General features: G+C 40.1%; 1 protein-coding gene across 1 annotated transcript; it reads right to left on the minus strand.

Moving 5' to 3' along the window:
• Positions 1 to 5,613: 5,613 nt before the first annotated feature.
• On the minus strand, positions 5,614 to 6,913 carry LOC146763571 (uncharacterized). The gene has a single exon (XM_085567133.1). It carries the CDS (start codon positions 6,436 to 6,438, stop codon positions 5,614 to 5,616), a length of 825 nt encoding a protein of 274 aa, XP_085423259.1. The 5' UTR covers positions 6,439 to 6,913.
• Between the last annotated feature and the right edge of the window lie 10,084 nt (positions 6,914 to 16,997).

Here is a 16,997-nt window from a genome sequence, read left to right on the forward strand (position 1 = left end):
TTTTTTTTCTGTTTTGTCTTGATTTTGTGGAAAGCTACAGTATAATGTTAGTCTTGATGAAATGATATTTTTACTTTCTTTCATTTTCCAGCAATTTATTGCAGACAGGGAAAAAACCCCAAAATATAAAAACTGTCTGTCTCAGACATACATCAGATATAATTTTCTTTGTAAATATTGTTTCCTTCATGAAAAAAATAAAAATTGAGCGAGTACACTTTATCCTGAGGAAACTCAGGATAGAGACATTCCCAGGGAACTTGGGGAGGGAAAAACCTGGTGGTTTTATAAGCATGATTCATTCCTTAACCCCAACCCTGTGTCTATTTTAATTTTCTTGGTAAATAGTGCCCTCTGCAGCATCCCTTCGACTCTTGCAAGGTTCTCAGCACTCTTGGAAAGGGCCTTGATGCATCCCGGGCAAGGGACATGGTGCCAAAACACAGAATTCCAGCAAATCTGTGTCGCTTTTGTGTTGCTTTACAGTGTCTGCTGCAGGTCTGATGTTTCCCAGGCTGCAGCCAGCACCAAGAAGAGGTTTTACTAAATCTGGGAGAGAGACAGCATCTGTAAAGAAGCCAAAGCTGGACACATGCAAAGAAAGGGGGGGGGGAAATTGCTCATTAAAGCAGTCATAAGAATATTATTTGGAGAACTCCCATATGTGATTTTTTTTCCTAGAATGATGTCTTTTAGCCAAGGTTTTTATTTAATAAGCATTTATTCCTGTGGGATTTGCAAAGAACATGATATATGTTATTAACACCATGTGAGGTATAATTGATTTTTTTTTTTACGTTTCTTTTGATTTTATCAAGGATTTTTAAAATCTCAGCATATGCTGCAACGTGTAACTATTTAATCCTGAATTCACTATAAAGAAGACCTGGCAATGTAATGACAGCAGTTTCTAGGTCAGACATTTTCCCTTCTGAAATTCTCCCTTGTCTGCTGTACATAATTTGTCTTACACCCTACAGTCTCTTTTTCAAAGGGAACTCTTAATCTTTTATGGAGACTTGATAGCTCCTGAATCATAAAAGAATAAGTTCAGCCAGAGAATTAAAAAATGCTGGGATGAGAAAAATAAGAGCTAGACAAACATCTGTCAGAAATGGCTTAGTTTTAACTGGGGCAAAATATCAACTCACAAGTCCCTTCCTTTCCCTTCTTCCTGCCAAGCAAAGATGCAGTTATTTTAACTTACAGGACTCCACCAATTATTTTCTGCCTGGTTTGATAATTCATCCACGTGAAAACAGTTCAACAAGTGAGAGAAAAAAGCTGTTGGATGAAGAAAGGACTGTGAATTATTCACTTGCCTCTAGATGACCAGAGGTGTCTATCATCAGCAGTCAATATTGGGAAAAAATTACTGCAGTAAAATATTCCAGAGTCATTGACCTTTCAGGGTGTTTGGTCCTGCAGCTCAAGACAAGATAATTTCATCTTTTCAGTTGTGAATATGCATTTATACAGGGGAAAAAAAAATAAAAAGAGGCTATTCCTGCTGTCATGTCCTAAAAATTGAATTACATGGGTAGTGCAGTACCTGTGCTGAAATGCCAGGTAAAAGGCAGGAGAAAGAGGGACAAGATGAGCACTGAATGAATCATTGCTTTTCAGATTGTTCCTTCTTTATTCTTCCTTTCTCAAATTAGGCAGGAGCCTGCAAGTAGATAAAGGAATCACATTGAGTCAAATTAATACCTTTTCATATTCTACGTGCTATACACTTGCCCTCATGAGAATTTTGAATGGATTAAAAAACGTATTCATTTTCTCTGAGATGCTGTAGGAACATTTTTAGCCATTCAGATCAATGACCTGTGTTTTCCCCACCATAGCCACACTGCCACATTCACCACGTGTCAAACAACATCACAGCTGAACTCTGGCATCAACAAAGTGGATTTTGAAGGTGGCTCTTCAAAATTCAGGAGTGCTGCTGTGCCAAAGGTGCAGCAGGTGGGCTGCTGGGATCTCCCTGAGTCATGCAAGGCTCTTTTAACATTGCTGGGACCAGGTACAGGAAGCCTGGAAAAGGCTGAGAACTCACAGGATGCAGAGTTACCAGAAATTAAATTTAACCCTGATAATTTGCTTTCGGCATTTTAGAGACATATGGGAAAATTTACTCTTAACCCTCAGTTTTAATCAGTCAAGGTTATTCTTAAGACAAGGAGTGAGAAGGAAAAATAATAAATGAAATGTTAAGCTTGTAGCATATTTTCCTTTTTTTTTCTCCAGAGGAGTACATATATTTTATGGATTTAATGCCCCTGAGAAGAAGTAGATTCACTGAACCCTTCCAGTTCACACAAATCTAATTTCTGGAAATATCTTGTAAGCCTGCATTACTATCACTCCCAGTATGTTCCTTGCTGCCTGTAATTAATGTTAGCTAAAAAATTAATTGGAGAAACTGATCAATTTCATACACGTTGTTGTTTTTTTCCCAATTAGCCAAGAAATTCTTTAAGGCTTCTGGCCTGCCCAGGAAATCTGTTGTCTTGCTTTCACAAGTAGGTTGCCTGTATGCCTGTACAATCTTGCTTAGACCTATTGAAGAGGATTCTTATAAAAAAATCTTTTGTTTGGGTTTTTTTTTTTTGGAAAAAAAAAAGGTGAACACAGGGATTTAGTTCTCAGTTGGAAGGTCTTATTAAATATCTTTCAGGGGTATGGCTCCATAACAAATCTTTCTCCTTCCTTGTGAAGCAATTCCACCCATTTGTCAGCACACAGAGGAAACTGGGTAAATTCTGGAGTTCTCTCAGTCTGTTGCAATGCCATGATCATTGTATTAATGCCTTTAATAAGGTCCTACTTTGGTGATCTTCACAAGTGCTTCACATTCCAAGGGTTTAATGAAAATGTTCTCTTTAACTGTTCAGTGTTATTCCATCAGGATTTTATGGAGAGCTATATGGCTTCATCTTTCAATCTCTTCCTGTGGACACATGGGCAATAAATGTATATGTATTAGAATTTGTCCTTAATAAGAGACATATATTTGACAGAGGCAGGACTCCAAGAGCAGACAAGTTCATTTACACATTTCAAAGGGACCTATAAAAAACCCTGTTCATTCGACTTAATTATGCCAGTGCTGAGACTTGAATTTATCATTCCTTCATAAATACTACTTAAAATTTAATTTCAGGTGTTCTGCATGGAGTACACTTAAAAATTAAGGCTCGCAAAACTTACAGCTTCATATCAATCCAGCCATCCAACAACCTGCACTAAAATCATTGCAGTCCTGATAGAGAGAGTGAAAGATGCTTTTTATTTCTTAAAACATCACGAGAACAATAATGAGTAAGTGAGTGTGAAAAGCTCTGAGTCTTTTGCAGAGTCCTGTGGATATGTCTGCAATATCTATGATAATTTTGGCAACAGGGCCAAGTTCTACTAAGTTTTATACCAAACTTGCCTATGAATAAGTACCTGCTACTCTTCCAGCAGCACTTGATTCCCTACTTCCTTCTTACAGTAAAATGGATGTTATCCAAGTTACAAAGGTAGGGATTCAAGTGCAGAGAACTCTTTCTCGAAAAACTGAGGGAAAAAATATTTTCCACTCATTATTTTAAGATCTTTACTGCTTTGGTGGCTGAATAACAACTTCATCTTTCAAGTTACAGAGAAAAATAGTGTCCCTTCCTCTGTTCCTCCACTTGGAGAAGAGGTTTTTATCAGACAATGGCAGATTATCCAAAATATGCCTTGAATTTTCCATGTTAATGAACTTATTTCTGCCTATTATTTTTGTGTGGTTACAGATAAGTTTATATCTTCACCTCTTGAAAAACATCTTTTGTTTTTCATTCAGCAGTTGCCATTTTAATTTGGCTAAGCTAGATAGAAATTGCTGCTCTTAGGTAAAAAAAGAAATTAAAAATTAAAGTCCTTTGGAGGTGGAAACAAGAGAGGATACATTGTCATTTATTAATTACCATTTTTAAGGTTTGGGAGCTTGCTTCTGTGCTGGTTTTTGATAAGTAGACATGTTGATTAAGAAAGCCAACTTTAATTATAAGAACCTTCTCAAATTGAGCCCAAAAGTCACTGATTAAATTTATCAACACCTCAATTAAGCTCTTTATCTTTTAAATATGCAAAAATAATGAAGAATACAGAAGAATGTTTCAGAAAGCAGCGAAGGACAACCCCTTGTAGCAGTTGCGAATTCAAAAGTACTCCATTTAATCAGGTAAAGAGATAATTGAAGTAGTTGTCTTGCTGTGGTAGGGACAGTAAACCTGCTTTGAAATGCATTATCATGGTGAGAACATATCACAGAAGGGGCTTTTCATTGACAGTAATTTAATCATTCTTGAAGCCAGTTGCTAAACTTCAAAGAAGCTAGTCTTCTTTTAAATATTTCCTTAAGTTTAATCACTTCTCCCAGTTTAGAATATAGGTAAAAATTGTATTTTAAAAGGGAAGGACTGTAGTCATGAGGTTGATATTTTGTAAAGGAGACTAGCAAAGAAAAAACACAAACAGAGAGCTGGAGTCCCAAGAAAATGGAAAAGTAATACATTTTCAAATACTTTATTTCTTCTTTCTCATCACTCACTTTTTTTTTTTTTTTTTTTTAATCTACCAGCAACTGGAGAATAAACCAGATATGTATTCCCACAGAGACAGCAGAAAATACAAGAGAAATCTTTGTCATACTTACAACAGCCTGTTTAGGTGTTAACACTGCTGATATCATTAGTACATTTTGGCAGGGCTCCCTTTCCTCTCAGTCACTACATCAAAGGACAATAAGCATCAGCAGGACTCCTGGGAGGCAGACGAGCAGCAGCCAGACATCTGTCCTGTCCCCAGAGACCAAGGCATGCCCCTGATCCATCTAACAGCCTCTGTGAGCCCGTGCAGCTCTCTGTGCGATGTGCAGAAACCATCAACAACCGCTCCTACCACACTGTATAAAAAGTACAGTTTGGAAAGTGCTGTAGGTGAGATTTATAACCCATCATTTTTTATGGGATTCAAACGCACCGCACAGCATCTTATGTATTGGACACCCGCTAACCTGTGGCTAACAGGGATAATCGAAACACATGAAACAACTCTCATCAGCAAGCAAGCAAGCAGCAGAGCTGCTCAAAAACGAGGATGCAAATGCCTCTCCTGTCTCTGAAGAACATCCAGACTTCCTGTATCCTTCTCTGCAGAAAAAGGAGGCGTACGTTTGTCCCTGAAGCATTTGGCAGAAACGTGTTTGGCGTTATCCAGGCTTTCCTCTTCCTGCTTGAGGAACATGTGGTCTTTCACTCATGGCTCCCCTCGCCCCATCACCCTGATGCTTTTTCAGAAACTCTTGCCATTGAAGCATTGTTGGGATGGCCAACCTGGCCCTGGGGCTGTGGGGTCCTCGTCCAGCAGCGTGGTGGGAGTGGAAGGGGGAAAGGCCCCGGGAAGATGTGTCAAGGAAGCAGCTATTTATTTTCTTTTTCTTGACTAAAGAAAAGCCTGCTAGTGTCACCGATGGTGCCTGAGGGCCCTGCGCTTTCGGGGCCGTCATGACTCCATGGCTGAGGGATCCTGCCCGGACTGGGGTCATTGGCCCCTCAGGCACTCGCGGTGCTCGCTCTAGAGCTGCTCTGGCTCTGCGGGGATGCTCCCACACGAGCTGGGGCTCCCCTCGAGCGCTGACCCCGACGTGCCGGCCTCGTGCTCCACGCCCGAGGTGGGAGCATCCCCACGGCGGGCAGAGGGGCCGGAGCCATCCGCGGGGCTCTCGTCCTCCTCTGGAGCAGCGTGGCAGCCCCACAGCCGGTGAACATCCCGGCTGCACTGGGTCTCGATGATGCCCAGGGTGCCGTGCACCAGCAGTGCCGTGTAGCACTGCAGGCGAGGCCGCAGCTGCTGCAGCAGCACCTCCCTGTCGGGGCCGAAGATGCACAGGATCAGCAGGATGCTGCTCTCCACAGTCCTCGTCTGCCACCACTGCTCCCTGTAGATCTTCCGCAGGTGCTGCTGCAGCCAGGCCCGCACGGGGCTCAGGAGGCTCCATCTCCTTCGGAACAGCTCTGCCCAGAGCTCGGGCAGGATGCCGCCCACGGCCTCTGGCCCCGCAGCGCCCTGCTCGGCTGGGGACGGCGCTCCCGGCGAGGCAGAGGCAAGGGATGTCACAAGGCCGCGGGTGCTGCGCCCATCCCTGCTGCCATCGGCGTTTCCAGCGTGGCTGGCGGCCTCTCTGGGGTGTCTGATGATGCACTGCAGGCAGTCCTCCTCCTGCTCCGAGAAGCTGATGGCAGAGATCAGTGTCCTGCAGAGAGGGCAGGTGTGGATGGCCCGCACCCAGCGCAGGATGCAGCCCAGGCAGAAGTGGTGGCAGCAGGGCAGGGCGTGGGCCATGTCCCGGGGCATCTCGCAGCAGATGGGGCAGCTCTGCTCCTTCCTCCTGCTGGCCATGTTGCCTTCTTGCTCCTTGCTTCAGCTCTGCCACCCAAATCTGTGCAGCCAAGGTCATAATCCATCTCCCAGTGATGTCAGAATGCAGCAACAGAATGTGTCACCCAGTGATGTCACAATGGGACAATCACTTGGCATAGTTGCCTGAAGAATCCTCATGTTGTACTATGACATGAAATAACTCACACATTCACATTAGATGTAAAGGAGGGAAAAGGAGGAAGTTTATTTCTGACCTTGTGTCTTGGTATGAAAAGAAAGGAGTCTGTGAAGGAAGGCAAAATGTGAAATGGAAAAGGTAAACCCCCTCCCTCCCAATTACCACAATTTCAAAATTAAAAGGCTCTCAGGCAAAGATATGGGAATGGGAATGACAGTTCTTTACCAGGAGAAAAACTAAATAAAAATAATTTAAAAAAATTTAATTTGTACAAACAAAACTACTGATAGAGTCAGAAACCTGACACCCTGAGGAGTCAGGGTGTTGGTAGCAGTCCAGTTAAATGGTGGCTGCTCCTCCTGGAGGGGCAGATGAAATGCTGCTGGAGCGGGGATCTGGAGAAGTTCTGGTGATGGAGTAGGTGGGTCTGGTCTTCCTCTGGGAATCCAGCAGAGAAGAAAGATGCTCCTCTGAGAATCCAGCAAAGTGCTGTTCTGGTGTCTCAAAAAATACTGATTTTCTGCAGGTAGGAATGCTTGGCTCCTCCCTCTGGGTGGAGCATCTCGCCATGGGATGATGTAACTTTACCGGTCATGCAGTGAATTATTTAATAGTTTATTAACAGAAGATATCTCCCCGGAGGGAGACATTGTTCTTGGGAGAGATAAGAAAACTGCCCAACCTCCAACAGGTGGCAGATAGAATCCATGCTGATCTTACAAGCCAGGACACCTCACAATATATAGAATTCTAAAAGTGACAGTGGATTGGAGGATGGAGTTGCTACCTCTCCAACTACACTGGTCAAACTAATAGTTTATTAATTATTTCTTCCTACAAAGAAGAATGCAAAATAATCATTATTTACATGAGCACGTGTGAGAAAGTCTAGTAGAAATACATAAACATTAGAAGGCATTGAAAACTTTTAAAATATCTTTAAAACTTTTAAAAGAACAGGGCGACAGCCTCACAAATAAAATTCCATGCACAGTTTCTTAAACACTTTCAGGAACTCTACCTAGAATGTTTGTGCAGTCTTCAAGTGTTTTTAGGGCTACCTAAAAGTGTTTTAAAAAAAAATCCCAAAACAACCAAACCACTCACATGAAAAGTACCCATTCATCAATGTACCCTACTTGCACTGCCCTGAAAATCTGGGAAAAATCCCTCTGAGTCACAGGACTGCTGAGTTTATTTTGCTTAATTTTACCTGAGTAACATCTAGCCATTTTTGCCATATTTTGGTCCAAAACTGCAGCTACTGGAGATCAGACAGCAAGTAAAGTTTAGGGTTCGTTTCACCACCCACCCTCAAAAAAACCCAAAAAACATGGTGTAAAATATCTTGGTATCTTGACATATTTGAAGAAATATCGTGAGTCATGTTCCTGAACAATTTAATTTATTACAACAGTAGTGAACTGAAACTCATCAGGAATTAAGATCTGACTGACAAATATAATTTCTACAGATTAGCCAAACTGCATAAAAAACCCAACAGCTTTGAAAATGCAGCTGCAGTGAGAGTTCAGATTTAAATAATATTTGCTGAAGAGGTCTTAACTCTCACAGGTTTCCTAGTGATCCAACTCCAGCAGTTCCTAAGATAATATAAATTACATATATAACCTAACACAAAATAGTGTCACAATGATATTTATCAGAATATAAGTGCAGCTCTTGCTGGAAACTACAGGCTATCATGGATAAAATTAATAAGAACAAAAGATTTATCCCAGAAGAAGAAAAAGTAAAAGAAATTAACATTATGTGTTTAATGAAAGTGATACACAACATCACAACTGAACCCAAAATAGCTGTTCAGAACAAGGACTGCATTTGCTAACAAATGGGCACTACTTACCTCTCAGAATTAACCTGCATTTTACATAAAAGTCAGTAGTTTAAGAAACAGATTGTACTACTAGAGAGAAAATTGGACAGAACAGCAAGACAATACAACTCCAACAGATTTTACTTTAGTTTGTGCTTTTAAATATGCAATGATGGACTCTAATTTCTGTACTGTTTGTTTAAGAAATCTCTCACAGGCCACTGGTAAGCTCATCACAAAAGTAAAGACAGTTCCGTGGGACTAATCAAAAAGCTTCCCCACACACTTAAGGTCACTTATATTTCGGATTAAATCATTAAATCAGTATTAGAATATATGTTATCATATCTACTAGGTGTCTGTTCAATTTTTTATTAAGAACTTGTGTCATGCTGCTCTAAAAATAATTTCTAATGAAACACTTTATAACCACATCCCTGTGTGCTCTCTTCAATTTTCAGCACATTTAAAATAACGAAAATGTAACATATTTAAAGCAGTAACAAGAAATATCAGGATCAGCAGAGACCAGCATCAAGGTAGTGACCCCTTTTTCACCATCCTGATCCAGGCAACAGCAGCTCCCACAGCACAGAGGTCTTTATTAATTGGCCAGGGGATTTTTGATGGTGTAGAGGAACAAAAACGAAGTGTCCTGGAATTGTATCATCCAGAAGCTCCTGGCTCAAACGCTTCTGTCCTTCTGTGCTGGTTGACTCCACCTATTTGTGGCAATTCCTTCCCTAGGCAGTGGTTTATTTCCAAGGAGAAGTCTTTAATCCAGCCACTAAACAAAGCTGTCTGACTTTTAAAGTACTTGAACTTCTCAAAAATTCTGAAAGACATGCTTTGGATTTTTGTCCACACATAAACCGTATAACTGTTTGGTCGTTTATTAAGATAAAGAATGTGAAAGTGTTTGACATTATTTCATTTCTTATTTCAACCCTCCCACTTCTGTGAGTTAAGCCACATTTAGGAAGCATTTCGTGTAAAGGCAGTCTTTCATTTGCTAAATGTGTAACATTAAAACAAATGAGGATGTTAGTGCTGTGGGGGAAGAAAAAAGGTCACACTTGAACAGTCTTTAATACTTCAAAAATGAAACTTAGAAATTGCCACTCAATCCTGACTTGTTTAATTTCAGGGCAAAATTGAGCCGTTTATGACCAATGCATTGCTCTTTTAATGAACTTCTGTTACTGCATTGCACCACCAACTACTAATCTGACATTTCAAAATTTGTCAGATTTCCACTAGTAGCTTCATTTTAAAAAGCAGTAGAAAGTTACAAACATTGCTAGCAGCAAATTAGCACTTTTCTCCAACACTTCTGTCTGGGTTCTTTTGGGGGAACAAAAATTTGCCTCTAAGTCTTAAATGTGTCTCAATGAGAAGAAATTTACTTTAGTTGCAGGACCATAAACAAACAGGTGCCCACAGTTCTCCTGTTTTATTTGTCACTTGGAGTGGGAAAATCTAACTCACTGGTACTGGATGCTTAAAAATGAGACCAATGAAGTCCTCCCATGTCAGGGAAAGTCTGGAGCCCCTTACACTGACATTAATAAAATTAGGAGAAAGTTCAGACAGTTGCTAAGAAATGGACAGATTACACACCAGAGAGCTGCTTGATCTGGGCAGAGACAGAACCAAATCAAAATCCAAAGGATATGTTGGAAGCACAGCCAGAAGAAGCTGGTAAACTCCAGCTTTATTCCAAAAGAACTCTAATTTTAAAAAAAAAACAACACTTAGAGGCCAGCTGAGTTTTGCAATATTATTAGCACAGAAAAAGAAAGGAAAAAACGTCCTGGAACTTCCTAACTAGGTGTAAATTACACTTTTTTCTTTTTAGTACTATCCATTAAACAGTATGCCCAATACTGTAATTATAGGTTGGAGGGGGGGTGGGGGGGTGGCGGGACTTAAGATATATTTAGGAATTATTGGTTTTAGCTATAAACCTTTAGTCCTGCTTATGGTTCCTTAAACATAGGACCATTTTTTTAAACTAGGTACCAAATAATTTTGCCATCGGGTGAAAACTGTCTTCAAACTGTTCAAAAGACGCAATATAAATTCATATGAAATTTGCAGGGATTTCCAGAAAAGTGTCCTGGGACATATGTTCAGGAGATCACAGATTTTGTGGCCCAGTAGGAAGCATTTTTCCCAAAGCAAGTCTGCAGAATAAATATTTTCTTAATAAAACTGTTAATCCAGATGGGAAATATCATAATCCAGGTGTTTCTTTGCTGTACATATGGTCACTCTTAACCACAGACGTACTTTTATATTATACCAAACACAAAGATTAAGGCAAATTGAAAATATTCAAAAAGACAAGTGGTAAAAGTAGGCGGTGGTAACACAGACACTGAGTTTCTCATTTATATTTGGTGAAACAGGACATCCAAGGAAATAAAAACAGGGTTAACCTGAAGGGGCCACAGGAAAGATGGAGAGAGACAATGGACAAGGGATGGAGGGACAGGAGCCAGGGAATGGCTCCACTGCCCCAGGGCAGGGCTGGGTGGGACATTGGGAATGAGGAATTGTTCCTTGTCAGGGTGGGCAGGGCTGGGATGGGATGGGATTCCCAGAGCAGCTGGGGCTGCCCCTGGATCCCTGGCAGTGCCCAAGGCCAGGCTGGACACTGGGGCTGGAGCAGCTGGGACAGTGGGAGGGGTCCCTGCCATGGCTGGGGTGGCACTGGGTGGGATTTGTGGGTCCCATCCAACCTAAACCATTCCATGATTCTATGACTCCATTAAAAAAAAAAAAAATAAAATAAAAAGTTAAGTGATTTATGCTTCACATTGCTCCTCCATTCCTCCATTTCCCAACTTTAATCACTAAAAATTATCATCGACACAAGTGATTTAAATTTTTGCCTGTGATGTCAGAAAAATCCGTGAAGTCAGCCCAGCATGCATTAAAGTCTAGAGAAGAGCTGCCATTAGCAGCAACAAGCTTTGAATTAAGCCTTGTGGTAACTCATCAGAGGTTCTTTGAACCTTCAGGCACCTTTCCAGCCTGCTGTGACTTTCTTCCAAAGAAGAAATGCCTTTCAGTATGACAGAATGCTAACCATGCAGACAAATCTCCCACCCCTCTGCCCTCCTCAGAAAGATTTGACATTTTCTGGAGCGGAGCAAAGGATTGGGTAGGTCTGAACCAGAAACTTTCCCATTATTTGTGTGAGATGGCACACTTGCACATATTTCAGTAAAACATTTAGAGACAAAGACACCACCACACCTGATACACCTTCCTTGGCTTTTCACATGGGTGTTACCTTCTGAATTTATCTGAAATATTAGGACAGGGGAGAGGTAACCCAGCAAACACAAAGTCATGGTCAAAGATCAGCTTTGGCCAGCCCCAATCTCTGTCTCACCACAAAAGATACCTTTATGGGATGCTCATCCACACAGGTGATGTGCACAACCCCTGACCACCATTAGCTCCTTTACTGCTGGTGCACAGCTGGATCATGAGAAGGGAAAAAAAAAAAAAGTTACATGGTGAGAAAGGAAAGGAAAGGAAAAATAGGTCATTTCTGTAGAGCAGATTGTGAGAAAGTCAGGAAAAACCTGACAAAGACACAAGAGATATTGCACTACACAGATCTAGCACCACGTGTGTCTTTATTGAGGCTGTTCACACAGGGATTTAATCAGTTTTTATTTAACACACGGGCTGAAACTGGTGAAATTCAGGGCCTACAGAGTCTCTTAAATCTCTTCTTTTTCAATTCTCCTGAAAAGACATGAAATCCATAGAGTAAGACCCAAAAGTAATTCTTTTTTCCTCTGTCTGTTAAAAAGCCTGAAATATTCAGCCATAAAAAGCTGAAATGTACTTTGATCTAGGAAAGATGTAGAGGATTGATACATGTATTTTCTATGTCTTGAACAGGGTTTATAGGATTTTCCAAATAATTATCTTACCAGTCTTCTTACTAAGAAACCAGCATTTTAATTAAGTTATTTTGGAAAAAATAATCCTGACAATCATGTATTCATGACAGGATTTCACTCTTCTCTTTAGTCTGCAAACATGTCCAATTACTTAATTTGATTAACTGATGTAGCATAACAACTTCAATCCTTATCAGCAGTGTGCTTTCTCCTCTTCCAAAGGTCAAGATTGAAGCAGATGTTTGAAAAAATTATCCTCTGCAACAATTTTAAGCCCATCTGGCAGCTGTTTTTCCAGGAACATTTTCAATCTTTCCATTATTTCTTTGTAAATTATGAAAACTAATTTGATAACTGAAAATTATTTTTTTTAAAAAATGGCTGTGTAAGTAACTAAAAACGAGCCTTTAAAAGCTTCCCTTTGATCAAGAAAGGACAATTTGCTGGAACAATTATATTTGCTTTGTTTTCACACTCATATTTCACAGGAAATGGCACACAGGAGACCTGTCCCATGAAGACTGACGTGCACAATTAGAAGTCATGAAGTACTACAGGTAAACATCAAAGCCTGGAAAGATAAGGCACTTACCTCAGTAGTAAATAAGACAAATAAGAACTGGGCCTTTGAGAGTCATTTCCCCTTTGAAATGCATGAATTAATCTTCTAAACAAGAAGGCAGCTAAGAAGCCCTCAATATGCCCTCAGAAGAGCATTTTTAATCTCCCTCAGGGTTTAATTTGTTGGATTTGGTGCAGTGGGAATGCAGAAAAGTGATTTTCCTCTGCCTGGACCCATGTATGCCAGCAATCCAGAGAGAAGCAGAGTTCTGGGAACAGGACAACAGTTACCACAATTCTGGGTGTGAAGTGGGGTTATCTTTCCATGGGTTTTTGCTATACTTGCAACTTTTTCCCAAATATATATTTTTTTTTAAAGCTCCAGAGCAGACTTCAAAGTTGTCTTCTAGGACACTCCATTGCATCTGCAGTCATCCCAGTGGAAGTAGAGCAGCTTAGTTTGACTAAAGAGGCACATTAATTTAATTATTATAAATTAAATATCATTAATATTTATACCTCACTCCTTCTAGAGGGAGATATAAAGAAACTGAGGTGGTTTCTTTTCCAGTTCCCAAATTGCTATGGAGCTACAGAGCTTCCTACAAGTGCTACTTTTACTATGCCCCACAAAATATGTCACAGAACTCACAGAATGTCACAAAATGTGTCGTGAAGTAATTTAATTTGCACAGTAGCTGTCATTTGGTTCTGCCAAATGTTTCCAGCTAGTAATGTTCTCTCATGCTAGAGACATCCTGAGGAAAGGGGGCCTGGAAATTTCACAGTTTTAGGGCTGGATTTGCAGAATGCTTTGAGTTCTGCATTCACAGCCAAAATTCAATGAAGCTGTAAATGTGGAACTTACATTTGGAGGGACAAAAAGAAACTGGGAGTTCAGTAAAAAGCCTGAAGAGCATGCAGCTGGCTCAGGGGTATGTGGGTTTATGTTTGTAAATTTTCCTTGCCTGCCAAATTTGTTTAAAAGATCACTGTGCTTTCCTGCTAAAAGGCCGTGTTCTCACAGGGAGGAAAAAAAAAGAAAAAAGGATCTCATTGAACAGGTTAAATTCTTAGATAAAAACAAAATAAGTAATACAATTTAGTCCTTAAGAGGAGAGCAACACCTGATACTGTACGGCTGCAATCACCTACGTACCTGGGCTCTTGAGTTTCAGGATCTGAATTTGGAGTGAACCTGTGCCTGAAATTTTGACTGTCCCCCTTTGAATGAACTCTTTCAAACTTCCCCCAAAAGAATGAAGAGTTTACAGTGCTTTGCTTGGGGCTAAGCAGTGTCCAGAAACAGTAGTCATTTCCAAGGCAAACACCTTAAAAATGAGAGCAATTTTCTTTGCTGTTTTGGTGTTGGACCCAGACCAAATTTCCAACCTACCCTGATGTAGGACCAGAAAATCTGCATCATTTCCTTGGCTGTCCTGGGATCCTTTCCACCCTAGGCCATGCCAGTAAAAATATATGTACATATAAAAGAGAATACCCTTTACTATGAAAGTGAATCATGCGCTGCCTGTGCTTCTTGACTTAAAGATCATAGTGGGGGGGGGGGGGAGGAAAGAAAAACGACACAAGCAATTTTCTTCAAACTTGCCAGTAAACTATTAGACTGAATCTGCACAATTATCACAGATTAATTCTAATGAGAATGAAGTAAAGTAAGCAGAGGCAGAGAAGTCATGCTTTTAATCTATGCTGTGTAAAGGAGGAGAAGTGATCTGACTGGGTAAACATAATATAGAAATATAACTAAAATATAGATAAAACATAGCCACTTAATTCTTTTTTTTTTTTTTCACAGCACATTTTTTGGGCAGAGCCTGCATGAGCTCAAGAACTATTATCAAAAATAAAATTTATTTCATAGCTAACAGACATACTGCAGTGTGTGCTGTTTGACCTCATTCCCAGTTCACTGCATTGATTTCTCTCATTATTACCAAAAGAGCTAAACTTGGAATAAACCATTGTGTACTGGTATTTTCACCAGTGCACATCAATTTGTTAACAACATCACAGAGTGAAGAATTTGGAGAAATTAGAACATAACAATGTGACTGGCTTAGACAATGTGGGAAATTTATGGTACAACAGTTGTAGGCGACAGAATGTCATTGAAATTATTTAAACCACAGCATTAAATCTGCTGATTTTGGAGCAATCTTAGCAAGCCTAAAAGAAAATTCAGCAGAAGAATAAAGAATTTATTCAGCCATCAACTGGATTCTCAGTCTCGCAGGAGCTTCTGATGCTCACTGCAGCACCAACAGCAGTGAAATTCAAATTGTAGTGTCAGAGTACTCAGGTTGTGAGTCGATGTGGATATTGATGTCCAGTGAGTACTGTACACTAAACTTGGATTTTCCCTTGTTAATCATCCCAGAGTCACCACTCCCAGACAAAGGGACATTATTTTTTTCCTCTCATTCCAAGAACACCTGTGAGAAGGAAAGTAATAAAGCCCCTGAAGTCTAATACAGATGTTTCATAGGAAAAATAGAAATAAAAGAACCACCTGTGCTCACGTGGTCCTTGCCATAGCTCACAGCAGACTACAATGGGATGGATTGTGTGCTCCGTATTTCACAGAGCATCTTCAGGGGATGGGAACTAGCACCCTACACGCCACCAAACAGCTGCAAACAAGCCCAGGCAAACAAAGAAGGCTCTCAGGGTCCTGAATGATAACTTGGATGTGTTTTGGATTTTTGAAAGAAGTGTTTGTCCAGGGAGGGAGGAAGGCTGGGCAGACGTAGTGCAGCTGCGAATTTCCAGGGAGGTTTGATGCATTGCAGTTGTAGGCTGGGGAGGAGAACAAGGTGGTGCCACAGAGATCAGGATTAAAGGTCTGGGAGCCTGTTTGGTTTGGCTGGGATTCATTGACAGCATGAATGAATACTTCTGTTTATTTTAACACTTCTAGCTATGCTCTGTTTATGGCTCTAATATTTCACTAACATTATTTCCTTCCTTCTCTTCAACTCTTCTTCCTGTCCTCCTCTCTTACCCCTTTTCTATTTAACAGCTTACAGGGTACTTTTTCCATTTATTCTCATTTCCCAAGCACTGCCTTTGCCATTTTCTATCACAGCAGAATCTCTAAGTCAATAAAGTGATCTCGTGTATGAGGTCAAATTACAGCAGCCAGAGTAAAAACTGTTCAAGTCAGGGGTTAGTGCATGAAACCCTTTCTCAGCTCATAAATAAAATATTATAACAGTTTTTCAGTTTGATTTTTTTTTTTTTTTTTTACAGTTTAGCATGATGTACTTTAAATGTCACTTGGGAGAGAATTCAGTAGAGGTAGCAATATCTCCCTGGTGCTTCCTCACTCTGGGACAGAAAGTTCAGCACTGGAGTCAATTTCCACACTATTATATGTTGGCAACCTCATCAAAATCAATGCAACTCCATCCATAATTTTAAAAAGTTAATTGAATTACCAAAGAGTTAACCACACTTAAAGTATTGATTAATGCTCACATCTTCAAATTTTATACCTGAAAGATGAACAGTTAGAGATTGACAGTTTCTATGGCAACAGCTAATTTTGGTGACTTATTTCACAAACATAACAGCTGGACAGAAAATCATAGAGGATGCAATGAAAGTCAATAATTAACAAAACTTGCACATTGGAATGCATTGACAGAAACTTATAATTGCATTTGTGAGTACAACAATATTTTAAAGGCATTTTAACCATGGAAATTTTAGTAAGAAAAGAGTAGCAGCACACATTCCCATCCAATACTACTTTTGTGCATGCAAATGAGCTTGGGAAAACAGTTGTCCTCTTGTCTCCAAATTATTTTATCTAGGTTCAAATAATCCTTGCACAAGTTTATAACCCGTGCATAAGTGATGTCTTAAGGAGCACTATATCGTAGAAACTGAAAAAAAGAAAATAAATTACAGTTAGCTCAATTTTTGCATTTGTCTATGTATTCATAAAGATTTTTAAAAGACTTGAAAAGCAATAAAATTACTTCATCTATAATTAATAATTCTGGTCTTCCCCTGCCTGTAATGACATAGCTTCCTACACAAATTATTG

Source organism: Lonchura striata, chromosome Z (genome assembly GCF_050655825.1).
Source record: "Lonchura striata isolate lonStrDom1 chromosome Z, ASM5065582v1, whole genome shotgun sequence".
Classification (NCBI taxonomy): domain Eukaryota; kingdom Metazoa; phylum Chordata; class Aves; order Passeriformes; family Estrildidae; genus Lonchura; species Lonchura striata.

Coding starts and splice junctions, on each gene's coding strand:
- LOC146763571 (XM_085567133.1), bottom strand. CDS start 6,438: ATGGCCAGCAGGAGGAAGGAGCAGAGCTGCCCCATCTGCTGCGAGATG.